Genomic DNA, 27,834 nt, shown 5'->3' on the forward strand with positions numbered 1-27,834 from the left:
AACGCTGCACGAACTGGTTTGACAGCTGCCATGCAAACAGTTCGATGCAAAACGGCTGAGTGGAAATGAGCTATTATCACAAAATATTTTAGACACATGACATTAGAAAGCATAGCGAGTCTGTAGTTATTAGGGCCCAAATATATATGTATACAGTATTGAAAAATGGTTGATAATGTTCGCATTTTCTCTTCCATTCTAGTGTAGTCAAACTCGTGAAAACATAGAAGACATTGTCCGAGAAGAATTTTCAACTCAAATGACAAGAGGCCAACGCCTGGAACACTTCTTCAAACATTAACTTTATTCTAAACAAATTGCCAATGAAGTTGGCTTTCATGTCTTCGCTATTTGAGATATAAATGCAAAAAAAAAAAAATAATCAAGAGTTAGACGTGTTCCAGGTAGCAATATGTTCGCAGTTATTTTGAAAACGTGTCTGGAGCGGAAATGACCAGCAGTTAACGTCTGCAAATTTTCTCGTGCTCCTGTCACATCTCAGTTAGCCTAGCTAATTGAGCTAGCTAGCTGAAACAATCGCATCCCTGTTGTTTTTGCTCATGCTGCGTTGCGTCGCCAGTCGCGGCTCCAGCACAGGTGGGGTGCGTCAGTCTGCTGCGGTATGAACATGTCAGCTAAGCCAAAGTAACCAAGGGTCATGTGGAACCTTTGCAGATGCTGAATGGAACAGTGGAGAGAGGGGAGGGAGGGAAAAAGCTGCGCAGTGAAACGTGAATCTGCTATGAACGACTCTCGAGATAATTTGGCGATTCGGTCGACGCAAGTCGAAGAACTCTGGAAGAACTGGGAAGCTTCTCTCGATTACTCCTGGCGTGCTCAGCATCTTGGACGAAATGGCCACTCCACGGCACAGTGACTTGTCCTATGCGTGGGAAAAGTACATGGACTGTAGGCTCCAAGGAGCTGATCTGCAGGTAGGTGCTGCACACAATTCGGCTAATCTAGACTAAATCAATAAATGCTTACTTTTCATATGAGCACTGTCTGTGAAACTTTACTGGAGTAGAGTTTACCCACTTTGTGACGGTGCTTTTTGCTTGGGCTACGTCACATTACTTACAAGAATACTGTATTCAGTTACCTCCTTATACAGCGTTTTAATGTACATTTTCACTAATGAGAGTGTATGGATCTGATTGGGGTAGTTTGTCTTGGTGGTTTTGGAATAATACCTGCTGCGAACAGGTTAATTAAGAAGAAACTTTTCTCCAAGGCAGTGTTAAGATCAATAAAATACATAGTTTATCGTCATCATGTACATATATTTAGTCATTGTAAAGAACACAAGTAGAGAGTGATGGATTATCGGGCCTGCTGTTAATCGGCGCTGATATTTTGAATCGTGACTATATTGGCATCTGCCTTTTTTTGTAACTGAACGGCTGGAACCAAGGTTCAAATCGCATATTTTAAGAACTGTGAGGCACACTTGCTAATCACTTAGGCCATCAGAAAGCAGTGTTGTAAAATAATCATTGTGATCTTAAACAGACAATTGTTTTTTCCGCACAATTGAAAGTCATTCCCAGTAGATGTCATGACAGTAGTTCCCTGAAGTATGGCCGCGACTTTGAAATGAATGCTCTTCACCTTCCCGAGTTATGCATATAAAGCCGTTTATAACAGTCGGAGCCCAAATTCAGAACAGCTCATTCAGAAACACTTTTTTTTTTCTTTAGGGTGAAGCAGATAAAAGTTCTTTTGATTGTTTTATTTCAGAATTGATGGGTGTGCAGGTCCTTCAGAGACCTGACTACATCTATTCGTGGGGGATAGAGACAGAGCCAGGCCGCGATTAGTGAATTTCTGCAAAAACTTGACGCTTCCTAAAAATAATATAATTTGTGACGATGTCATGAATTTGCCTCTATTAATAGTTCAAACGATAAATATATACATTTCCGTGATTCCAAACCACTTGAATAATGTTCCAAATGCCTATAAACATCTTCCCACATGGCTGTAGCCTTACAAATACAGAAAAGTGCTTCCAGCTAGTTTTTAGCTACGTAATGATTGAGTCCAGGAATAGTGCACTGCATGTCAGACATGTTTTCAACATCTTCCTGACAGAAACCTTTGTTCCTGTTTTTCTTGTTGTGTTTTTGTGTAGCTGGATTTCTGTGCTTGCACTCACCATTAATACACAGTTTGCATGTACTTGGGTACTTTGTATCTCTGAAAATTTTACTCTGACCAACTGTATTTCTATAAAAGAAATTTAAAAAGTACAATTTCCATAATGTGTACCCAGTAATACAAATTTTCAAGTCTACTTTCATCTTAACTATCCTTCATATTTTGCCTCTCCTTTTACACAATAACCGAGCACAGTTTGGAAACCTGAATCATACGATTTTAAATGGGACCAAAAAAAAAAAAGGGACTTTTTGGTCTTAAACAAATTATAGGAGCTGAACCAATGTAAATTGCGAATTAGACGATTGTGAGTCTTGCCATTTATAAATTGTCTGTAATCTTGTGATTGAAGGCCAGATTGAAGTCATGCAGCTCTTGTCATGCTATCACAATAGTCAGATGGGAAAAAAAATACAAAAACAAACTGATTCTCAGTTTGATTCAAGACACACATCCATTTTTCAGCAGTGGTCCCTGAAATGTCATACAACTGACAGTTATTGTGCTCAGGTCAAGGCAGTTGCCTTCAACCCTGACTGGAGGAGATTGCTTCTTAAATCGCTCAACATGCTGCATCTCTTTCAATTGCCCTCCTACTGTCAGCCTTTTAGAGCTGCCTGATCAGGAGACTTGCATTAGGCAATGGATGATTTTAATTTGACCAATATTTTAATCCATTCTTTTTCTTTCGCTATTTTTACCTATACCTTCCATCTCTGGAGCAAAAAGAAAAAATGATGACGGAGCACTTTTAATTATTATATGAATCTAAAACCTTTATCATGCATACATGGTGTGAATATAAAGGCAGTAATTTCAACAGTGGACTAATTTGTACCACATGCATCCCTTTGCACTCCACAACCTGGGAGTCCTCATTTCCATACAGAGAGAAGTTGTGGCCGTAAACACTTATCCCTCACCAATTATGGGCCTGACTGTGAATGAAGATTTGGGTTGCAGTTTGTTACTGTTGTAGTTGGGCTAAGATCATGCAGCCAACCTGTGGCAATTACTCACCCTTACACCCAGCCAGTGTAATGGGAAAGCGACCGCTTGGCAGAACAGGGCTGGTTGGTGGTAAAATCCATACTGCGGAAAACGGGCATGAGAAACTTGGAGTGGGTCTGACGTCGCTGTTCGACAACAGACACATGGCTTTACTGATTTTAAATTGTTGAATTTTCAAAGTGTTCATTGATGAAGGATCGTGTTTACATGCAAGAAATTTTCATGTTATCTGAAAAGAAAAAAAATAGTGGTAGCTTGACATACAAGTAACTTTACAAACAGGTTCTTTGAGATATGACTCGCAACTGGGACAATTTTTTTGCTTTGTCTTACGAGCCACGATGTGACGTATGAACAACTGCTGGTCGTTCATGCCGCCACGATCGTTAAGATGCTGAAATGCACAGCTTCCGCTCAGCTTTTTGAGCTTCACTTGGTCTTTCCACATGTGCAACTTGGCTCCGTAACATTTCTGTGCAGTTGTGCTTGCGTTTTATTTTGTCTTTAGTACAAGAGAATTTTCAACCATTTGGCCCAAGAAAGCAAGCGCTAAGGAGAGCGGTGAGAAGAAGAGGAAGGTCTCGATGGAATTGAAGCATGGAAAAAGAGCAACAAACATGAATGAGTGAGTGACTTGGCAAAGACTTAAGACGTTCTACGTCAACCAGGTTATAATGCCCTCAGTAAAGGGCAACGAGAAAAAGGCGTCACCACTGGGTTTTAGTCGCTTTTTATTCAACACTTCGGCAGCATACACCAAACACTCAAAAAACAAGCTGCTGCTCAGAGACACTCAATCTCCCGGCAAGTATACCTTACGGCGTCCCGCCTCTGCTCTTCAAGGGGTACACTCATAGTTACAGAGGGAGTATGTATGATTATCAAGCAGAAGAAATCCATCAAGTTGATAACACCAACCAAGGGGGTGAAAATTATTTCAAAGCTACGGTGCTAAAGAGGAGCTGACGACAGAGGAATTAAAGGAGCGACAAATGCAGCAGCATAAGAGGTGCGGAGTGAGCGTTCTGACTAGGAGACAGAGGAGGAAGTTATCTCTATCACCGAGATAAGGGAAGTGTTGGCAATGCAGGAGAAAGTTTTGGACTTTGTGGTGAAGAAACATCCAGAAAACATTGCCACTGGTTGTGCATCTTTGGTATGTCATGACACGTGGCTTTCACATTTCAGAAACAGTCAAAAAGAGCAAGAAAAAAACCTCCTTGGACAGGTATTTTTTTAAATGGCCGTCTGTTGACACAGAAGAATGCATTGTAAAAATGGCAAAATATGTGGGGGAGAAATACCCAACGATAATAAAGCAAAACTGAAAAAAAAAAAATGACAGGAGCAATTCAGTTCATTCATTAAGTGTACAGTATCATTTTGAGTGTAGCTGAGTGAAATGATACAAATTAAGATCAGCAGAAGTGAAAGAAAAGCAAACATGTTGCAATTAAGTTCAGAAATGGTGTAAAGACGAGAGTAAGAGACTGAGAAACCACCTCCTCCACAAAGATCCTCCATCTACCTTCTCCACCCTCCACCAGTATCTTCTGTTACCAAAAGTCATCTCATTGATCTCCAAGTTAAGTACACTTTATAAAAGCAGTTCCTTTCATTCCAATCTTGTTTTTATACAATATTTATTTAAAAATACACTTTTCTTATTTAATGATACGTCAAAAATGAAAAAATGTGGTGGCATTTTGGGGCTGGAACGGATTAATGGCATTTACATTAATTTCAATGGGGAAAATCCTATTGAAGCAGCTTGATGTAAGAGCTCAGTCACACAACGAGTTAAACTTGTATCTCAAGGTACCATTGTACTATCTATGATTAGGGTTGGGTATTGAGAATCGAGAAGTGATTTGAACTGGGAAAATGTCTTGTAATCATCCATCCATCCATTTTCTTTGCTGGTTATCCTCACAGGGGTCGCGGGGAATGCTGGAGCCTAGCCCGGCTTTCAACGGGCAGAGGCGGTTTACACCCTGAACTGGTTGCCAGCCAATCGCAGGACACATTGAGACAAACAGCCGCAATCACACTCACACCTAGGGGCAATTTAGAGTGTCCAATTAATGTTGCATGATTTTGCAGTGTGGGGGGAAAACGGAGTGCGCTGAGAAAACCTATGCAGTTCAAATTAAAAAAAATTTCGTTCCCAGTTTTGATCCTTACAGTTCGCCCACCATGAAGAAGTAGCGGCGAAAAGAACCTGCACGAAGATCTGATGGCGGCACCAAACAAAAATGTCTTAAGTTTGTTCAAAATATCGACCAGTCTGTCAGTTAAGGTAGGATAAACTGTGGATTTGTACTTCTGCCCTGATGGTTCTTGGTGTTTATTTTAATCTTTAAACCAACCTTAGCACCGATGACAGGAAAAACGATGACAGTGAAGGCCCAGTCATCCCACACCCCATGTATGCCCTCTGCAAACCGCAGGGCCTGCAATATGGCCAGTCCCCACCCAGCTCGAGGATAGGAGAATGTGTTATTTGTTGAAAAGGAGCGCGGATGGGGGTAGTCAATGATAGATCAATAAGGGGGGAAACCCAGTGAGCAATAGCGGCTCCTGAGAGGGGAGGCCCAATGCCAAACAGCCATCCGGCCCAGGGAGCCTTGCCTCAGGAACATTGCCATGCAACTAAGTGAATTCCCGCTTCCCCATCTGTCATTATGACTGTCTTGTCCCTGACTGGGAGTCATTGGCCCTACTCTATAAATCAGTGCACCCCTGAATGGTGTGGTGTATTTAAAATCTGGAGGGCCAGTGAGCTGAGGGGGAGAGGCAGGGCTGCCAGGGACTATTGCCTAACTGCCCCCCAGAGATGGGTGTATTTGGTACATAAAAAAAAAAAAAAGCGGGGTGGGAATTTAAAATCCAGGGGGGTAGCCAGAGCAGAGCGGAAGATGCACCATCCAGTAAGACAGTGACGCTAAGGACACAGCTGAACTGTGTGCTACTCTTCAAAAAAAAGGATACCTTTCACTCAGAAACTATTTGTGATAAAACAGTCCCAAATAACGATTCTAACAGTGTTTTTTAACATTCAGCTGAAACATTAAGTATTAAATATTAAGTCAGTTGGATGAGTTCCACACACATTGCCTTTGTTCATAAGTTTCATATTGATACTGATTTTTAAGAAGTCAAATGTTGTTTTTAGTCTATGTTGCGGACTCCTAAGAAAATATACGTACATAATTTGGACACCTTTTATTTAAACCATGTAAACTTTTTTTTACCCCGCCACCTAAAAAAATCTGAATCGAGAATCATTTGGAACTGGACTGGAAAAAGCGAACCGGAATCAGGACTGTAATGGCTCAAATTCAAATGATGCCAAACCCCTGTGCCTGCCTGTTCACTGAGGGTCAGTCTAGTCCTGTATTCGACACATGAAAACCATGAAGTCAGATACTGACCACTGTCTTGTGATCCCCACAATCCAACAGTTAAAGATAGATGGTTATCCTTTGACTGTGACAATTTTCTTTTTAACACTCATTACCAGGACTTTTTTCCACTTCTGCTTTCATTGTCACTCACGGTTTCAACCAGAGCCCCTACTTCCTGCTTCTAAGAATCGCCTGAATAGTTGAATTATTTATCCCGCCATTGTTGGGTTGAGTCGGAGTCGGATTACTGTTACATCTTGTTTTTTTTCCCCAACTGGGACCATGTTATGACTAGTCCTAAAAACGCAGTCTTTAACATACAGTCTCTGCTCAATTGGTGTTTATGCTCTGGTTAATAGGGGCATTGTGCTTTATGTGTTTAGTGTACAATCAATTTTTTATTGAACAATTTGGAATCACAAGGGTTCAGCATGAAGATTCTCTGTTGATGGAATCACTGACAACAGCATTTTACTCTAGCTTTTGTTCAACAGAATAGATTCTGTGCAGGGTTAAAGTCTTTATCTTTGGTTTTACTGGAAGACAGCAACTAATCGCAGCCTTCTTTATAGCTTAACTGATATCCGGTTTCTGATCACATTATATGATGGTAAGGTTAGGGTTAAACATATGATGTGGACTCATGCAGAAAAAAAATGTCATAAGATTGAGTTTAATCAAGGTAATGTTTTCATTCACAATGCCTTCCAATGTCTTTTAGTGGGAAATCTTTAACTTTGACCTTTTAACGATCTCTCTGTCTGAATCAGAGATATTTTAATTTCCTGCCGAGTGTTTGGAGGACAAGCATGCTTTATTAAAGTAGCCCAATGCCGTTTTACCTCACTGCACTCATCTGTAACTTATCTTTCAAGGAAATACAACACGTTAGGGGCTTCTCATGATGTTCATCACCCAAATATCAAATTAGATCAGTACGGCTCTCAAACTGGATGAACAACGGGAAAAAAAAATACATAACCAACACCCCCTCATCACCCTCTCACGAGGAAAGGATCACATCCTTTCCACTGTTTCACTGCCAAGTTGTATACCGCTTCACAGGAGTGTGAGGAGCAGCTGAATGACTCAGCCACCAGACTCCCATGACTTGGTCTCCCGTGATTTCCTGCGTAAAGAAGCAGGTCACAGCAGTGGATGCTCCGCACTGCTAAATCCCCAGATCGTAATACAAAGTAATGCAGTAGTGTAAAATTGGGAGTATAGAATTTCTATGAATACTGTGGTATTTTCTGATAGAAAATGATTGTCCACACACACACACACACACATACAGTGAAGAAAATGAGGAATACCACTTAGAAAACATGGAGGGGTCTGAAATTTACATCGTAGGTGCATGTCCACTCTTAGAGAGATAATCTCAAAATAAAAATCCAGAAATCACAATTTATGATTTAACAATTTATTTGTGTGATACAGCTGCAAATAAGTATTTGAACACCTGGCTATCAGCTAGAATTCTGACCCTCAAAGACCTGTTAGTCCGCCTTTAAAAGTCCACCTCCACTTCATGTATTATCCTGAATCAGATTCACCTGTATGAGGTCGTTAGCTGCATAAAGACACTTGTCCACCCCATACAATCAGTAAGACTCAAACTTATAACATGGCCAAGACCAAAGAGCTGTCCAAAGACATCAGAGACAAAATTTTACAACTCCACATGGCTGGAAAGGGCTACGGAGAAATTGCCAAGCAGCTTGGTGAAAAAAGGTCAACTTTTGGAGCAATCATTAGAAAATGGAAGAAGCTAAACATGACGGTCAATCTCAACCGTAGTGGAGCCCCATGCAAGATATCACCTCGTGGGGTCTCAATGATCCTTAGAAAGGTGAGGAATCAGCCCAGGACTACGCGACAGGACTTGGTCAATGACCTGAAAAAAGCTGGGTCCCCTGCTAAACCAGCACATGTCAATGCCCATCTTAAGTTTGCCAATGACCATTTGGATGATACACAGGAGTCATGGGAGAGGGTTTTTTTTGGTCAGATGAGACCAAAATGTAACTTTTTGGTCATAATTCCACTAACTGTGGTTGGAGGAAGACGAATGAAAAGTTCCATCCCAAGTACACCATCCCTACTGTGAAGTATGGGGGTGGTAGCGTCATGCTTTGGGGGTGTTTTTCTGCACATGGGACAGAACGACTGCACTGTAATGAGAGGATAACCACGGCCATGTATAGTGATGTTTTGGGGAACAACCTCTTTCTGACAGTCGGACCATTGAAGATGGGTTGTGGCTGGGTCTTTCAACATGACAATGACCCAAAGCACACAGCCAGGAAAACCAAGGAGTGGCTCTGTAAGAAGCATATTGAGGTTCTGGCGTGGCCTAGCTAGTGTCCAGACCTAAATCCAATAGAAAATCTTTGGAGGGAGCTTAAGACTCAGTGTTTCGCAGCGACAGCCCAGAAATCTGTCTGATCGAGAGAAGACCTGTGTGGTGGAGGGGGCCAAAATCCCTCCTGGAGTGTGTGCAAACCTGGTGAACAACTACAGGAAACGTTTGACCTCTGTGATTGCAAACAAAGACTATTGTACCAAATATTAACATTGGTTTTTCTCAGCTGTTCAAGTACTTTTTTGCGGCTGTATCACCCAAATAAATAGTTAAAATTTCATACATTGTGATTTCTGGATTTTTCTTTTTAGATTATCTCTCTCACAGTGGACATGCACCCATGATGAAAATTTCAGAACCCTCCATGACTTCTAAGTGGGAGAACTTGCAATATAACAGGGTGTTCAAATACTTATTTTCTTCACTGTATATTATAATGAATATGATCACTGTATTTTATCCGTCAGCTCATCAGTCATCAATTGTAATGTAAATTGGACAATACAAAAACAGGTTCAAAGGTCAACAGTTTTATTTTCAAAAGTATTCTTTTGATTTCCAATTGATGATTTCCCAAGCTGTTTGAACACTTGGGTATTTAAAAAAAAAAAAAAATCAATTCGGCTGGCTGATGCATAGAGGATTGTAAAACTGGATTAAAGGCACCGGGGCGGCAACCGTTGCCTAAAAATTTGCATTATCGTGCAGCACTCATTTTCCTTTTCCCATTTTAGGAACACGGGCACAACCACTGCACCAATGGTAGACTGAGTGTACAAGTGCAGTGATGCCCCAGAGCTTTTTTTACCGACCTGATTGATCTTTTCTCAGCTTTTATTTCCTGTCAGCCATTTTTGCAGTTTCTCTGCTCTCATATATTTCTTTCATGTTTTGTGTTTTGTTTGAAGCCGTTGTTTCCTGCCTCATCCGCCACACTGCTTTCTTTTGCGCTTAAAAAAAACATTTGTTGATACACGCATGTGAGTGAGTTCACCCCCCTGGTGCAGTGACACCATCCTACCTCGTCAGCCACCACCTTTCGTTGAAATGGTCTCATGTGCTTCCCCTGCTTGTCCCTGGTGAGTGTTGTCTCCATCTTCATTTATCTGACACCTAGGATGCATGCTTATTTAGCTCGGCAGGCACAAAGACAATACTCTTTTTAAATCTTCTGCAATGAGTTACTTTTGCAGTAGCGATACAGGAAGGAAGTTGACAGATTCCTTGGCGGGAAATCAATTTCACAAGTATGTCTCGCTTACTTGTAAACAACACACAGTAATTTGACAATTTTCTATTAAATATTCTATTTACTATTTAAACATCCGTCCATTCATCGATTTTCCCTAGCACATATCCTCTCTGGGGTCGTGGGTGTGCAAGAGCCTATCCCAGCTATCTTTGGGGAAGATGCAGGATGTAACCTGAACTGGTTGCCAGCCAATTGCTGGGCATGTATAACAGTGAGGTCAATTTCTGTTTTTGCTACAGACTGAAAACGTCTGGCCTTGACATCAAACTATGAAGATAAGACTAGCTCAATATTTGGTAGATGCTAAAATTAATGGGAAACAAGCATTCACTTGTGTAGCACGTTTCCTTTCTCATTAGTTCTTTGTGTACCTTCAAAGTACTGAAAGTGCTTTAATAATGTCCTTTTTTTGGTCTTTATTTATATGTTTGCCTCAGGTTAGTCATCGCGGTCTGAGGATCAAATCCACAATGTTGAGGTTGGAACAGAGCCACTCAATGACCCGGTCCATGTCACCACAGATAACTGAACATTTCAGATTTACCCGTTTGTAGGTACATTAAACAGATGGATTTAAAATACACAATCAATCAAAAGTTTGTAGACACTTTCTTACGCTGTTGAATGAGAAACTGATTACAAAACTTTAACTGGTAGGGTAGATGAATGAAATGAATGTATTTCTCTTCAATGACTGCATCAACCCTGTGACTCACTGACATCATTAATCGCCTGGTATTTGTTTTCTGGGATGTTTTTCAAGGCTTTCACCGCAGCGTCTTTTAGTTTGTTTTAGGGAATTACCTCGGTCTCTTCTTTAGCATGAGAAATTCATTCTCTGGCTATGTGATTTGGAAAAAGATTGACTTGATGATACAAAAACCTTCCGATTTGTTCCTCTTGTTGTTGTGGGAGTGTGCTTTGGGTTATTATCTTCTGCTTCATGCTCACATCAAGATCACGTTCATTGCATCTTTGTTTGAATTGGCTGACAAAAGTTGTCATCTCAGTTCATTTTGCTGCTGCCGTCGTGTTGTTCATTATATAAGACGTCCCAGAAGAAACCATGCAAGCTAAGGCTTTACCTCCAGTGAGTTTCATAGAATTACTTGTATGATTGGAACTGGTTGTTTCTTTCTTGGGAAATCAGAATGTCACTGACATGTCAGAGACCGTTGGGGCGCCATGAAAATGTCATCATTGTTTCAGCCAAGTTTTCATACTACCAACTAACACCTGTCAGAGGACTAGCTAGCTTGACACAATTAGGAGTTGTACCGTATTGTCCGGACTATACGTCGCTCCGGAGTACAAAACGCACCAGCCATAAAATCCATAGAAAAGAAGAAAAAAACAGAAATAAGTTGCACTGGAGTATAAGTCGCATTTTGGGGGGAAATTTATTTGATAAAATCCAACGCTAAGATATAAAATTTAAATGCCGAACAATTTAAAATAGAATAGAGGCAACAACAGGCTGAACGGTATGCTTATGTTACATGACACAACTGAGAACGTGCCTGGTATGTTAACATAACATATTAAGAGTTATTCTGATAACTGTAGCATAAATAGCATACTAAGAAATTTACCAAAACCATCCGTGTCACACCAAATACCCGGTAACTAAAATCCAATGAGCTCTTCCTCGGTGTCACTTCCAAACAAATCCACCAACTCCCGACGCTACTTCTACGTCGCTTACGTCAGACTCATTGTCGGTTGCAGTTACAACTCATCTATTCCAGGCTTTCTGAGTCCCGACAGGATGGTTTTGGTTGTCACAGAAGCTTATACTTTGTCGAGCCATCCAATGACTTCCCGGAAAGTTGCATGACGGATTCACTCGGAAGCTGTGCTCTCGCAATGATGCAGAGACAGTTTGTCCTTGTAAGGTTGCCGTAGTCCACAGGCTTGGAGTCGAACTGCGATCGTGTCGGAACAACTACATAATAATGGAAACGCTTCTGAAAAAGGTTGCTCAAAGAAAAAAATGAGGAGTACCGAAGTTTTCAACAAGAATGGACCTTTGTGGAGAGGGAGGGTCCTGCTGTGCGTCTACATTCACAGATGGGAAGTATGCCAAAGCATTCGTTCTCGATGTTGCCAATAAACATTTTGCCAACTCCGCATAAAAACTTGATAATCAAACGAATAAAAGACACTCCATTGTCGGCAAGAACCGTTCACCATCTTGATGGCAAATAAAATTGAATTACGTTCACGATAAACGGACGGAAGTCTCAACGCCTGCATGAAGCTTGATTTAAGGACGTACGAAGCACCAGAAGTCACATTAATTATAAGTACTTTTGTCATCAATGGTTAACAGCAGCAAGATTCCTATTCCCCAAGATGAGTTGCGTCAGGAAGGGCATCCGGCGTAAAAACTGTGACAAACAAATATGAGCGTTCATCTGAGATGTCACGCTGTGGCGACCCCTAATGGGACAACCCGAAAGAAACCTATCTGGTTATCAGCAGCATAAGAATGTTATTTAAAATAATCTGCAGAATATGATTTTCTCTTCAATGGCATTTTTTTCAGTCCTTGTAAGTTGTTATAAGTTACAGATACAAAGGCCTAGCGCACCCTCTTACGGTTGTCAGTATGAAAATAACCGATAAGTGAAAAATGGATGGATGGATGGATTGACGGAAAAATGTTTTAATAATTTCACATATAAGTCGCTCTAGAGAATAAGTCGCACCCCTGGCAAAACTATGGAAAAAAAAAAACTGCAATTTATGGTCTGAAAAATACGGTACGTGTCCTTGTTTACAACATTATCTCAAATGGCTGTCCATTATGAGTTAGTTTTTTCCTTCAAGGTGGAATTTGTAATAATGTACTCAAATAGTCATTGGATTTAAATAACTGACTTATTTAGAGCTATCAGATACAGATAGTGTATGGTTTCAATCTGAAAACGCCAAATATGAATGGTACAGAAGCAGTGCCTTTAACCCCTAAGATAAGTCATTGGAGTCTAAAAACCTATCATGTATATTGTTAAATATATTTAATATGGGATGCACAAATGTTCATGTAAACATTCATGTGAATGAAAAAAATAACTGATAAACTGTACATCAATATCTCATTATACTTGTGAAGTCTAATGGTTGTAATTTTATCACCTTCACGTCACAGATATAAATATTCGTGATGCATCAGTACAAACATTAGAATTAGTAAAAATGTTCTTTTATAATTATTAAAATCCATGTTGTTCCTTAAAATTTCCAGCAATTTGTATCCATTAATTGAATGTTTTTTTCACACTTCTCTTGTCTGCAGCAGCCAAAGCTGTCATGTCTCTGCCAAAATTTCTGCTATTGTGAAGATGAAAAGGCTGCGCTGGTTTGGAAGCAAAAGTATGCTGCATGGACAGTAAATGAACAAATTCTAGCTCCGGGCCACATTTGGATTCATCAAGGGAAAAGCGAAATGTTAACATGACCTGCACCATTTGCAATGTTTCAGTGATGCTATAATGTACAACGCCATCACTACTAATCTGTAGTTCTTCATGCCGAGTGAGCATAAGAAAACACTACCGCCTCCTTAATTTGTAAAGACATTCAGAATATGTACCTTAATATGACCAAAAATTGATTGTATCCATTCTGTAATTGTTTTTGCATTTTACCGGTAATTGTCTGGTTGGCAATGTATGAAGATGTGGATTAGGTTGACCTCAGTGATGGAGATTCACCTTCCAAGAACTCGCGACCCTTCTCGATCCCTTCATAGTCGGATTTTTCTTGCCTTGTGATATTCATGGTCTTATTCTTTCGCTTCCTATGACCAAATTTGGTACCTAGACCAATGTGAAAAGTGTGATTTATTGTCCTGTGCACTGCAGTGTATATTTTTCTACTTGTTTGTGCCACTGTCTGAAGCAGACAAAACAATTGGATGAGCCAAAATTCAACTATGCCACAACAAAATTGAGAATTGTTTTTGGCAATAAAGAAAAATGGATAGCTGTTCCTAAATACCTGGACTCACTATCTTTAAAAAGCAAAGACCAAGTCCGAAACCTTGGTGTTCTGATAGATTCTGACCTGACCTTCAACAGTCATATCAAATCAATTACTAAAACTGCCTTTTCCCATCTGAAGACCCTATCTAGAGTGAAGGCTTGTATGTGTCAAGAAGACCAGGAGAAGCTTCTTTCTCAAGTAGACTTGACTATTGTAATGGTCTTCTGACTGGGCTCCCCAAACAGAGCATTAAACAGCTGCAGCTCATTCAGAATGCTGCAGCTCAGGTTGTGACCAGAACAAAGCGGTCACAGCAAATAATTCCAATTCCAAAGTCTTTACACTGGCTTCCAGTCAGTTTTAGAATAGATTTTAAAGTTCTGCTACCAGTCTATATAAATCACAAAATGGTTTAGGTCCTGAATACATGAAAGAAATTACAAACCCTGTATGGCTCTGAGATCGACTTACTCAAGTCTAATAATGGAGTGCAGAGTCCAAAGCAAATATGGTGAATCAGCATTTAGCTATTATGCTGCAAAAAAATAGAATAAGTTGCCAACAGAGGTGACGTCAGCCCCGTGTGTGTGTGTTTTCAAATCCTTATTAAAAACTTTTTTTTTCTCATGCATTTTAGAGTACTTCCACTTTTCTGGGATATTTTTTGCACTAACAGCTGTTTTAATTGTACTTTGCAAATGTTTGTATTTATGTATTTGAAAGCTTTTAATCATATCAACCGCATTGAGTTACCTTGTGTATGAAATGCGCTATACAAATAAATTTGCTTTGCTTTGCTTTGCTTCATGACTAAAACGACCACAAAACCTGATCAGTCAAGGTCAGCGTAAACTAGTCTACGTTGTCACATTAGCAAAGAGCTGAAGGATCACATGTTTAGAGCCCATGTTGAAAATGCTGTTTTTGGGTCAGCTGTGGTGTCGAGGATTTGCACCACATCAATCCCTCTTACAATTGGCAACCTATTCTTCCATGATTGTTTTTGGCTCTCTGTCTATGAGTCACTACATTGACCATAGCCTTTGCCACATTTTACAACATAAATCCATATTGGCGTAAAAGTTGCTGTTACATTGTTAATTAGGGATGCATGATAACTGTTTTCCCCCACTGATAGCTTGTGTTGCTTTAAACTAATACTCTTACCGAGCTATTTGCATGCTCCAATCTTGCTTTGCCGCTCTGTGGAGGTCCTCAGTGCTGCAAAACATGCTGGGAGGAGGTAAATAGCGTTTAAAGTGCATGTTTTGTCAGTTATTTCTTGAGTCATTCTGTTTTCTGTGGTGTGATAATTTTAGTTACGATGTGACACTGTGTGTACAACATCGTCAGGAATGACCTGCATACACAGGCAGTGTGTTGGGCAATGTAAGCTTCTGCTTACAGATATGAAATGCAATTGTTCCTCATTGCCTCGTGAGCGCCATCATATGGTATCTTACATACATGTTAAAACACGTGCTGGCATGCATGCTGATTATGTAACCAGTTTGTATTAGTACTACATCCATTATCCATGGATTTTTCATTATTCGCAGGGGTATAAGAGCGTAACCCCCGCGAATAATAGGGGAACACTATATACTGTAATTACTATTGTGATTTGGTAGTAGTATAATTAGAGATTCAATATCTGTGTAAGTGGATTGGTTTAAATTACGATACACTTATCTGAGTGTCTGTCTCTTCAGGTGACCCTCCAAAGTCTAGAAAATTTCCTCTGCCTCTTCCACTATGTGCAGCATCAGCCAAATCACACCAAAGATGCCCTTAAATTCTGGTAGGTGCCAATATAAGCCGCTTCTTACAAGGTTATGTGTGCTTTGCCATAAAAATGTCAAGCTTGATGATGTATGGACTTTTTATTATTATTATTATTATTATGGTCCTCATTTAATACAGGTAGCATGGACTGGAACAATCTTAAGTCACTTTCAGGTTGTGTATTTTTACAGTGTGCAAGTGCAGCAGTTCAGTGTGTCACAGATCAGTGCCATGGTTACAAGAAATTGGGAGTGTAATTCTAAAGTTCATTAATCAAGGAAAATTGTAAACATTGCTTTGCCTTAGTAAGTGCATGTGACTTTTTAGCACCGCCCTAGTGGCTCCTTAATAGAAAAATATGGAGGATAAAATATATTATTTTGAATAATTTTTAAATTTCAACATTTCTGTCAATGAAGATTTGCGTCATAGCCTGTGACGCGTGCTTCTCTGATCTGGGCGTGGCAGGTGGCTGTCGCAAATAAACTGGCGCGTATGAGATGGGCCATGGGTCACAAAGGAAAGAAAGAGAAGCATAGCTGAAGAGAACAGAGGAAACAAGTTCTTTGACAGAATCATTTGCTTTCTTGTGAATGCAAAAGGTTTGTCTGTCTGCTCTATAATGAGAATTTCATCCATCCATCCATTTCCTTTGACACTTATCCTCACGAGGGTTGCGTGGAGTGCTGGAGCCTATTCCAGCTGTCAACGGGCAGGAGGTGGGATATACCCTGAACTGGTTGCCAGCCAATCACAGGGCACATGGAGACAAACAGCCACACTCAAAATTACACCTAGGGGCAATTTAGAGTGTCCAATTAATGTTGCATGTTTTGGGGATGTGGGAGGAAACTGGCGCGCCCGGAGGAAATCCATGCAGGCACAGGGAGAACATGCAAACTCCACACAGGCGAGTCCGGGATTGAACCCGGGACCTCAGAACTGTGAGGCCAACGCTTTACCAGCTGATCCACTGATCTGCCATAATGAGAATTTGTGAAATAATAAAAAGAGAAATCTGGAAAGACCGTTCCAGGGAAGGCATGTTACATTTGCACTTGAGTACACAGTTGGGAGTGAAAATGTCACTCCCCAGAAAGCTCAGCTTGCCCAAAGCCACAAATGGAGCGAAATTGAAAGCCTTGCAGCACCCGAGAAACATGGAAAGCTTTACCTGACTGTTATAGGAACATAAAGAAATATGCATTTGGAGTATTATTCATCTTTGTATCAACACGTGTGCAACCAGATATTCTCAAACATGAACTACATTAAATCCAAATACTGCAACCACCTCACAGATGAGAACTTGCATTCAGTGTCAAGATTAAAGTCACATCTTCCAAATGTGGAACATTTGGGAATTCAAGTGCCTATAGTCAGACAATTGATTTTTGTACGTTTATGAAAAAAATGTGCTCTAGGGATCTGCCAAGGGACAGATAAGCAATGATGTCAATTTTGTCTTGTCAGTGTGGACTCCTTGGCAAAGCTCCTTATCCACTGTATATGTTAACAAATTCAATCAGTTTCTAATAAGCAGACATCTACATAAATGAAAAAATCTTCATCCAACATCCCATCATCATCTTTTAGCCAATGCAGAACTCAGTGCTACACAGTGTAAAGCTTGTCAAAATCACAGTTTTACTGGAGAATATGAATGCAGTTTTTGTGAGTGATGATCTGTTACAGGGGTCCTTTGCAGGTCATTGGAGGCACTTCAGTATTCCCAACCCCAGTCCCCCTGCCATGTGACATCACATGCTTTCATGTGATACGCTGATCTGCTGCGAATCTGGAAAGCTTCCATTTGAAATTCCAATTTAATGGAATTTGCTCGGCAGAACAGAAAATTCAGTCAGCCGCCGCGTTAGAAAGTATGCAGATACAGCCAGCAGTCAAGCTGCAATCAAACTTGGAATATCCGCAAGATGGCTGGAAGAAAACAGATAGGCCCAGTAACATTTGGTAAGGCAACAAAATGTTCCAGAAGAGCTAGAAATTTGCTGCATTGTTATAAATAAGATTGTGGCGTAGGTGATTGCTGACCCTGACATTCTCCTTTGTTACTAAATTGTTAGGTTGTAAAATCTGTTTTAGTAGAGCAATTTTTACATATTAGAATCACTTAATCCAATGTTATTAGGGATAAGATAATTGGTTAACTTACCTGGGATTCACGTTTAAGTGTATAGTTGACATTGTCTTGTAAATTTTTTTTTTATCTTAATTCAACAGCAGAAAACCATGCTGGATGTTTTGTGTTGATGCCTGCATTTCCTTTACATAAAAATACAGTTATAGCGAAAAAATGCAACATACTGTCAGTTCTAAGTAGAGTGTTTTTTACTGAGTTTGGCCATGCTGGGCCAAGACAGCTTTGGCTATGTTATGGTAACTGTACATCTTGTTTTTTCCACCTTCTACTTCACTAGTGTTGTACAATAGGGATTACATGGTGGCCAAAAAAATGTATCACTCACCATGTTTTGGCCTAAAGGTTTGTCACATTGATTTAAAGTTAGAATTAAGTATGTTGTTTTAAAGAAAATATAGTATGTTGTCTCCTGTTTGTGTGTAATAGGTGTGTGTAACTGTTGACAGTGTTTGCACGGCACTGCCAAGGAATGCCCAGTGTAAGGCAAGAATTCAGTGAAGTGTGTGCTTATTAACCATTTTTTTGAGTAGTTTTAAGGAACTTCTCCCATGATGGATTATAATTCCATTCAAATCCTATAATGTGTGCCACTTTTACTTCCCACCATTCGGTGTAAACTAACACACAACCAGAGTATGTCACTAAGTAGGCAATGACAATATACAATCCCATGTCAGTAAAAACGGCAGGAAATTAGTTTCTTCTGTATATTGCAGTGGTACAATATGCACAATCGCATCAGCACTATGTCAGGACTCTGAGCTCACAATACTGTGCAAACCTTGGGCAATTTCACCCAGGGGGATTGTGTTTATTTTCAACGCCGGTGATGAGGTTTTTGCTAATCCTCCCAACATCCATGTCAGATACAAAAGTTTTATACTGTAACTAAAGTATCTTATTGTTTTTGTTTTACAACTAGAGACAATCACTAGCCTCATACTGTTTTTCAGCTGTACGTCTGAGAGCCTGATTTTGACTTAAATCCTTTTTTTTCTTTTTTACATTATATATTTACTTTACACTTTAAGTGGGCTATATCCAATATGACTGAGTTTACATTCGCGGAGAATATTAAACAACCTTCTTTTGTACTGAATACTACCGTCAACTCCAAGCGGTGACGACACTAAAAAGTAATACAGGAAGAATAAAATGTTTAAGATACAGTATATTAAATGTCAAACCATGGCTAATCTTCCCCGTTGATTTGAATGAGGGTAACCTCCGTATTACACAACTGACCACCGTCTGCAATTACCGTAATTTCCGTTCTATAAAATGCGACTTTTGTCACGCTCTTTCAACCCGACGGCTTATGCAATGATGTGGCTACTTTATGCATTTTTTTTGTAACTGCCGCCGGTGGCGCTCAAGCAGAAAAGGTAAGAGTGAGACAGGTGGAATATATGTGTCAAGGAAGACGCAAGTTTAATGTAACTTCACGCTTTGTGCATAAATAAAATTAGCATGAACCTACCCTCATCATGTAAAATGCAAGAAGAAATGCATATGACGTGGCTTTCAAGTTAAAAGCAACAGAGCTGCTGCACGTAAACTTGGCACAAATGAATCGATGGTGAGACGATGGAAACTGCTGCGGGAAGAAGTGGAGCAAGGTAAACGGGAAAAAAAAAAGCTTTCAGAGGTAATAAAAGTAGGTGGCCCGAACCTCTTTGCAAATATCTCATGTTTCAATATGGGCACATATGACTTGTAGACAGGTGCGGCTTCTGTATGTACAAAATGGTTTTTCCTTTAAAAATGTACTGGGTGAGGTATCTAATCAGGTGCGGCTTATAGTCCAGAAATTGCAGTATTTTTCTCATCTAACTTCTCTGCAGTGCCATATGTACTGTAAATCATATTTAATGAGCAATGCTTTCTCTATAGTTTTAGATTGACAATTTTGTTTGTTTTTATTTCTTGTATGTTGTGTATGGATCATCAATTAAATTTTAATATATTGTACTGTATGTGTGCCTATGCATCATATCAGACGACATGGTATGTTTAATCTGCCTTTTTACACTGCAGTCAGTGTGAGGACTCAAATGTGAGTAATTTTGTAATTTTCATGAACAGAGGTGGGTAGAGTAGCCAGATATTGCATTCAAGTAGGAGTATTTGTTGAGAATAATATGATTCAAGTAAAAGTAATTAGTAGTCCTCCAAATGTTAAGTTATGTAAAAATAAGAATGTATTCAGTGCTCAAGTAATTGGTGAGTAATTTGATTATTATTATTTTTTATGAATAGCAGAGCATGAGCAAATACAATGGGATTCCACACACACTTGCCACCATTTACATTTTTAAGTGTTGAGACACCAACAACACATGCATAGGACCTGAAAAAAGCATTTCCTCTTTTCATCTAAATGAGTGACTGAATAAAGAAGCAGTTTGCTGACCAAATGTGTTGATTTTGTGTATGTGTGTGTATGCATGTGTGCATGCTGGTGTGGGCGTGCACAAGAAACACAAGAGATTGCAGCATGGCATGCGTCCCAAAAGCTGCATGTTTTACAATGACTTATGACTATAAAATAGGGTGCACGAGGATACCGACATGGGCCTTAATACCATGTTTGGACAGACGCAAGAGTACATCATCAACCGCATCATAAAGCCATTGTTTTTCTGAGTTGCTCAAACACTTGGAACGGATGTGTGTATTTTATTTACTTTTTCCAAACTGACTCATTTTGATTGGCCCGCAAAAGCTCTTTGTGTGGTCATGCCTTGTACTGTCTATTGTTGAATTGAGTCAAAGGACGCGAGTGATTGCCTTTGTTGATGCAATGGTGCCCTATGCAGAAGATGAAATTTAAAAATACATTGTGGATGCAAATAATGGATAAATAAGAGTAGTGATTGGCATGTCGATCATTGTAACTGAGTAAAACTGTCGATTCTGCTTTACATAAATACTCAAGTAAAAAGTATGGTATATTCAAACTGCTCCAAGTGCAAATCATCCAAAATGTTACTTTAGTATATGTAACAGAGTAACTGTAGTGCGTTACTAGCCCCCTCTGCTTATGAAGTACCAACAGTAATCAGGAAATATTGGAGTGCTTAAGAAGTAACAATCCTTAGTTACACTTTGTAAGTCTCTTGCATGTAAAAAATAAATTCTAAGTTTTTTTGCATCTACAATTTCCCAAACCCAACACATTTTATACTGTACTGAATTAATAACTCTTATTGTGGCCGCTATAGTTTGTGTCTCATGTTCATACATACTCTTTGTTGTTACTTTTGTGTTAATACTGCAACATATTTAGTCTATTTTGTGTCAAGTCATTTTGTGTCACTAAAGTGTCTCTGAGAGCTTCAGATGAAAAGAGTAGACAAATATTGAAGAGCTGCTAATCTAAACCCCACAATCATGCAAGGAAAACACCCTTTGGTGGCGGGGAATAAACCTTGAGAAGGGATTGCAGATGGGGTATCCCCAGTCAGAATGGACTAGGCTGCAATCGATGTTGAGTAGGCAGCATTTATGAAATAGTATGGTGGCGTAACAATGTTATTTAAGATAGCATAAGAATCATGATACTGTTAATTGAGGATTTCAATGAATCCCTTATGTTATGTTACCTTTCTTTCTGTCTCTTTTAGCTCAGACATGAGTGGGGCCAGTAACACGCTGGCAAGGGAGTTTCTGACTGATGTACACCAATTATGCAGTGCAGTGGCACAGAGAGCGGAGGCACGGGAGGAGGATGAGGAGGAAAGTCATATGGTTGCGCTAGGGGAGTACCTCGTCAGAGGAAGAGGATTTCTGTTGCTTAGCACCCTGGATTCCATCATTGATCAGGTGAGAATGTTCAATGTCACAAATGAATAATAAATACATGTCAGCAATGACCTGACAAGGTCTTCCACCTCGCATATTCCAGCCTTCTTCAGTTCTGAGCTTTAGAAATTGGTCTTGTTTCCTATGACCTGGATGACTGACCATTTTCACGGTTTCTACTACTATTTATTAGAAATTAGTATTGAGTGCTGATGTGCATTTGACAAATAAGATGAAATTGCTTATTCCTTATTTACTGTCCTCTTTTGGCATCTTGCTTACATTCTTCGAACGGTTGGGTCCGTTTGTCAGAATCAGTATCTGTTTTATTTGCCAAGTGTTTAACAACACACAAGGAATTTGTCTCCTCAGTTGGTGCCGGTGTCTGTGAGGTGACTTTTGTCAAAATCGAACAGAACCAGAATCATCTTTTTTACCCAAGTATGTTGAGACACACAGGATTTGTCCATGCTAACAGGAGCTTCTTTAGAAGGATAGGAAAAAAGACACTATAACAAAATATATCTCTTAGAAATTTCCAGTCGTTCAGTATTGTAGGGCTGATCAGCAACTGCTGTATTTGTGAGTCGAACATCATTTCGTCCCAGTGGCCATGTTTCGAGAGATTGTACACCGCCTCTCACCCTAAGTCGGTTTAGATACGCTTCAGCACACCTCCCACCCCAACGAGTATTAGCAATACAGAAAATGGATCGATGTTACTTGGGACTTTATGCACACTTGACAAAGTAGGTTGATTGTTTTTAATTAGCACATGAAGGACTTGGTTCTCTCTGCAGTGAGGAATGCTGTGGGTGGATATGCGACCCCCTTAGATCACTGAAGCAAGACTGTCATGCAGATGTTACATTGCTTCTGTTCACAGTAACACTGAAGATACACTGACTACTTGACCAAAAGCATAGTTTGGCGGTCTCCGGTATCAAAAGCCCTTCATAAACAAGTTTGTTTTACTTCCCAAATTATATGAACTCTTAGTAATGTAAGACAAGTGGGTATAGGTCTTGCGCTCGAAGAATCTCTTGATGGGTGTGTCTTAATGTGACATCAGAGTGCGACCAAAAGGAGAGGAGAAGGCAGACTTTCGAGGTAACCCTAGTGTGTTTTGTTGCGCTCTCAGGAGCTGACTTGCCGAGAGGAGCTGCTAACTTTGTTGCTGTCTCTTCTCCCATTGGTGTGGAAAATCCCTGTACAAGAAGAAAAAGCGCCAGGTTTGTATCCATCAAATGTTCGTGCTATAGCTAATCACAGTGGGGTTTTTTTAATGTACATCAAAATAACTGCATTATAACCCTATATTTTGTGTGCACAAATGTAAATTCTGTCACAAAACTGGACAGTAGAATTCATTTTATGTCATGTTTGATGTTTATTTATGGAGCTTCTTTTGTCATACTTTATCTCTAAGCGTTGTTTTAAGTCTTAGATTCACGTGATAGAGCAGCATCAGGTGCAATGAAATGTGTAGTGATTAATTTTCCAAAGCGCCACGTCACAACAATAATTTGTTTCATCTGTTTTGGATAATTAAGCTATAAACCCAGTAAAGTGAGAAATAGGGCTGCACGATATTTGAACATCGTCATCATAATTTACATGCACTAGTCACATTTGGTCTGCTGCAATGTCGATGATTATTGATACTATTGCATTATAACCCTTGTTCTGTCTGCACAAATGTCAATTGTGCAACAAAACTGGACAGAATTCATTTTGTCATGTTTGCTGTTTATTTATAGACCTTTGTTTGTCGTACTTTAAGCGTAAGCAGTGTTTGAAGTTTTAGATTAAAATGATAAAGCAGTATCAGGTGCAATGAATTTTGAGTAGTGATTTTTCCTGATCGCCATGCCACAACAATACTTGTTTTTCCCCCTTTTCAAGAACTGATGCTGTAAGCAACTAAAGTGAAAACAAAGGCTGCACAATGTTTTGTTTGCGCATCGTCGTCACAAAGTAGGTGTGCGCAACAGTCACATTGTAGGATCTGCTGCAATGTTTGGTAACTGGAATTTATCGTGAATCAACTGTAACATTAAAAGTGACCATCAAAGGGACCAGTTTGGACATGCTTGAAAGATTCAAAGATTTTACCGTACACGTGCTGCATTTCTTATTTTGCTCTATATTTTGCTTTTTGAATAAAAATAGATTTGTGAGTACATTAGCTGCTTTCAGGGACACTGTGTAGAAGGGAGTTTATGTGTTGGTTTGTAATATGGTATGTAATTGTAAAAATTGGTTACTAGGAAAATTATTTATCAGAATCCTTCCGTTAAAACACTGAGTGGTCACTCTGGGAAATTGATACAATATTTATTTTGTTTTGTAATATAACCATAGAAATTTGTTTTAATATAGTTTGTGGTAATTTGCATTTTTATTTTTTTTGTAGTACAAGAATAATATAGTCAGCTGGAGCTTCAAGGAATGCAAACTTATCAGTCCTTTTACCGTTACGGTCATACTTTGAGATTTTTTTTTTTTTTTTTTTTTCAAATTAAGTACAAATATCCTATTTTGTTTAAATTCCTCATTTTAACAAACACCATTCTAACAACACATTTTTCCCGATGTTTTTCTCATTGTATGGTGAAAGCTGCAGCTGTCTACCAGTGTAGACTGAATGGGTGGCAACAATGGGGAAATGCCAGATTGTGGTGGTAATAGCCCACTAGCAATATTCATTGATCTTCCATACCCCTCACCTGCATTTTGGTTGTGGGCGTGCTGGAGCCTATCCCAGCTATTTTCTGACAAGAAGCAGGGTACATCCTGAACTAGTCGCTAGTCAGTTGCAGTGTACATATAAACAAACAAATATTCACAACAATGGGCAATTAAGTTTTCTCATTTTACCTACCTTGCATATTTTGACGATGTGGGAGGAAGCCGGGGCACCCGGAAAAACCCACGCAGGCATGAGGAGAGCATGGACTCTCCAGACAGGCGAGGCCAGATTTGGAGCTCGGTCCTCAGAACTGAGGCGGACGTGCTAACTAGTCACCCACCGTGCCCAACGACCACCACCCCCTCCTTAGCTACATAGTGGAGGGGGAAAAAAAAGAAAAATATTGAACTGACTTCATTTTTGGAATAATGAACTAAACTTTGAACTACAGGCGTAGAAAATGAACTAAATGAGCAATTCAGTATTATTCCATATCACCATAGAGGATCAATTGCAATGTCATTTACCCCCAATTTTTTTACACACCTAGTGAGAAATAAGAAATATTAAAGAATGGTTACAGGAGGCTTTGACCTTTGGATGACACTGGTATTTGGTAATGGACTGATGATCCCCTGTGACAGGGACTCGAGACATTTTTTACTTTAATTATTTTCTAATGCACTGAATGTGCTTTAACAAGTTTCTGATCATCTTTGTTTTCTCATATGCCTTTTATGCTGCATAATTAAAATTTTGTCCCTGAGAGGTGTTTTTGGTATGTATTTCCCAAAAACTCACAAACAGCATTTCTCTGTCAACAGATTTCACTCTGCCGTCTTTATTAGAGGTGTTCCTCAGCCGGGAGGTAAAGGCTCCACCTCTTAGAGCAGGACAGAAGAATGGGACGGAGGAACAGGAAACTGGAAAGAGGCCACGTGTTGGCAGTGGCACCTGGAAATCAAGGAGGTCACGCAGGACGGTCCAGAAGTACTCTGTAAAGGATGCCCGACGTTCCCAAATTTCTACCTCAGATTCAGAAGCCAATGCTGAAGACAAAGGAGGCCCAAGTGGCACAAGGAGCAGAAAGTCTCATGGTTCTACCCTCCGTGTACATCATCTACATCATCGTTTAGAAGCTACAAAGTTGACATTGACAGCAACGGCAAACACAGAAACCATGAGTGCACCATACCCCCATCCCCGACTCTCTGGATCACACACAATGGACACCGAAACCCTCACAGACCCAGCTGCAATGTCAATATTCAATCGCATGGAGAACTCACCCTTTGATCTCTGCTTTGTATTACTTTCATTACTGGAGAAAGTGTGTAAATTTGATATGAATATCAGTCACAATCCTGGCTTGGCAGTCAGCGTTGTACCAACACTCACTGAGATCCTGACTGAGTTTGGAGATTGTTGTGGTCCAGGAGGCGATGGTGGAACAGAAGCAGAAGAGCTTGCAGGGGGCTGGACAGAAGAACCGATTGCGCTGGTCCAGAGGATGCTTCTACGCACCATCTTGCACCTCATGTCAGTAGATGTCAGTCAGAGTGAAACTCTTCCAGATAGCCTGAGACGCAGCCTGACCGACCTACTCCGAGCCACCCTAAAAATCCAAAGCTGCCTTGACAGACAGACAAGTCCATTTGCTCCTCGACCAAAAAAGACTTTACAAGAGGTCCAAGATGACTTTTCTTTTTCCCGCTTTCGCCACAGGGCACTGCTGCTGCCTGAGCTTCTAGAAGGGGTACTACAAGTTCTTCTGAGTTGCTTGCATGCCTCAACACCCAACCCCTTCTTCTTTAGTCAAGCACTAGACCTTATCCATGAATTTGTCCAACACCGTGGGCTGGAGCTTTTTGAAACTACAGTTCTGCGTCTGGAAGAACTAGGTAGGGCCAGGGATTCAGAAGTTGGAGGTGAGGCTTCAGAAAGACTACGAGATCTAATTGCTGGGGTCTTCAAGATTGTAAATGCCGTCAAGAAAGCAAAGTCAGAGCAGCTGCATCAGTCCGTGTGTGCTCGACGACGTCACCGTCGTTGTGAATATTCCCACTTCCTTCATCATCACAGAGATCTGTCTGGTTTGCCTGTCTCAGCTTTTAAGATGGCTGCCAGGCGTAACCCCTTTGAAGAGGATAGTGAAGGGAACGAAGGGGTGGAGCTTAATGCAGTACATTACCCTGAGCGCTGCTGCTGTCTGGCTGCCTGTGCTCACCAATCTCTGCGGCTCCTGCAGCGTTTGTCGCCCACTGGACCGGCTGTATTGCAGGTACTAGCCGGGGTACAGGCTGTTGGAATCTGCTGTTGCATGGACCCTCGTTCTGTGATCAGACCACTCTTGGACGCCTTCCAAGCTCCAGGTCTACGTAGTTACCAGTCTCATGTTCTCAGTGTTCTCAGCAGGCTAATACTAGACCAGCTTGGTGGAGGACACCCCTCAGACAAGTTGAAGCTTGCTTCGTGTAACATTTGCACTTTGGACCATAGTCAGTTGCCAGGTCTTGAGGAGACGTTACAACAAGGGGACGTTTCAGCTATTTCTACCAGTCTGTGCTACCGATCCCAAGGGATTCTGCCAAGCGGAGGGGGTGCGCAGGACATGTTATGGAAGTGGGATGCCCTTGAGGCTTACCAAGAGCTCGTGTTTGGTGACAACTGGCACCTGAGTCAACAAGTGGCTGTGGCTGGTCATGTTTGCCACTTGACACTGCGTGGCAATGCTGTAGTGCAGTGGCAGCTATACACGCACATCTTCAACCCTGTCCTACAGCGAGGGGTTGAGCTAGCCCATCATGCTCAACAGCTTGGGGTTTCTACAATTTGCACCCAGGTTTGCAGCTATCATACACAGTGCCTACCTGTGGAGGTACTACTCATATATCTGCAAGCATTACCCGCACTTCTTAAATTAAGGTAAGTTATTGTTTTTTTTTTTCCTCTCCATATATTATTTCTTCAATACTGCTTTGGGGGATTAGGTATTGTAAGAGTTTGTCCAAAGTTGCAATATTTGGTTTATAGTGGAAAAGATGCATTGATTCAAAATATATCAGTAATTTGTTTTATGATTTTTAAGGATAAAAGGTTTTCTTGGTGCTGATTTGGCAATGTATATCTCGTGAAATTGTTTTTATTCTAATTACACATAGATTACAAAACAGCCTGAATATGAAATCCACTCGTTATCATTCA

The 27,834-nt window shown here is 40.3% G+C and overlaps 1 protein-coding gene across 3 annotated transcripts in view; it reads left to right on the forward strand.

Moving 5' to 3' along the window:
- The window catches only part of lyst (lysosomal trafficking regulator), a 63,107-nt gene continuing 35,273 nt past the window's right edge, over window positions 1–27,834 (forward strand). For 2 of the 3 annotated variants that reach the window (XM_061837085.1, XM_061837086.1), the window contains exons 1-5: window positions 2–935; window positions 15,901–15,989; window positions 21,761–21,959; window positions 23,080–23,170; window positions 25,455–27,555. In XM_061837085.1, coding sequence (XP_061693069.1) covers window positions 855–935; window positions 15,901–15,989; window positions 21,761–21,959; window positions 23,080–23,170; window positions 25,455–27,555 — 2,561 coding nt within the window. In that variant the 5' untranslated portion in view covers window positions 2–854. Of the gene's footprint in view, window positions 936–15,900; window positions 15,990–21,760; window positions 21,960–23,079; window positions 23,171–25,454; window positions 27,556–27,834 lie in introns of all 3 variants that reach the window. The other variant, XM_061837087.1, reaches the window with a different exon arrangement.

This window comes from Syngnathoides biaculeatus, chromosome 12, assembly GCF_019802595.1.
Source record: "Syngnathoides biaculeatus isolate LvHL_M chromosome 12, ASM1980259v1, whole genome shotgun sequence".
Lineage (NCBI taxonomy): Eukaryota > Metazoa > Chordata > Actinopteri > Syngnathiformes > Syngnathidae > Syngnathoides > Syngnathoides biaculeatus.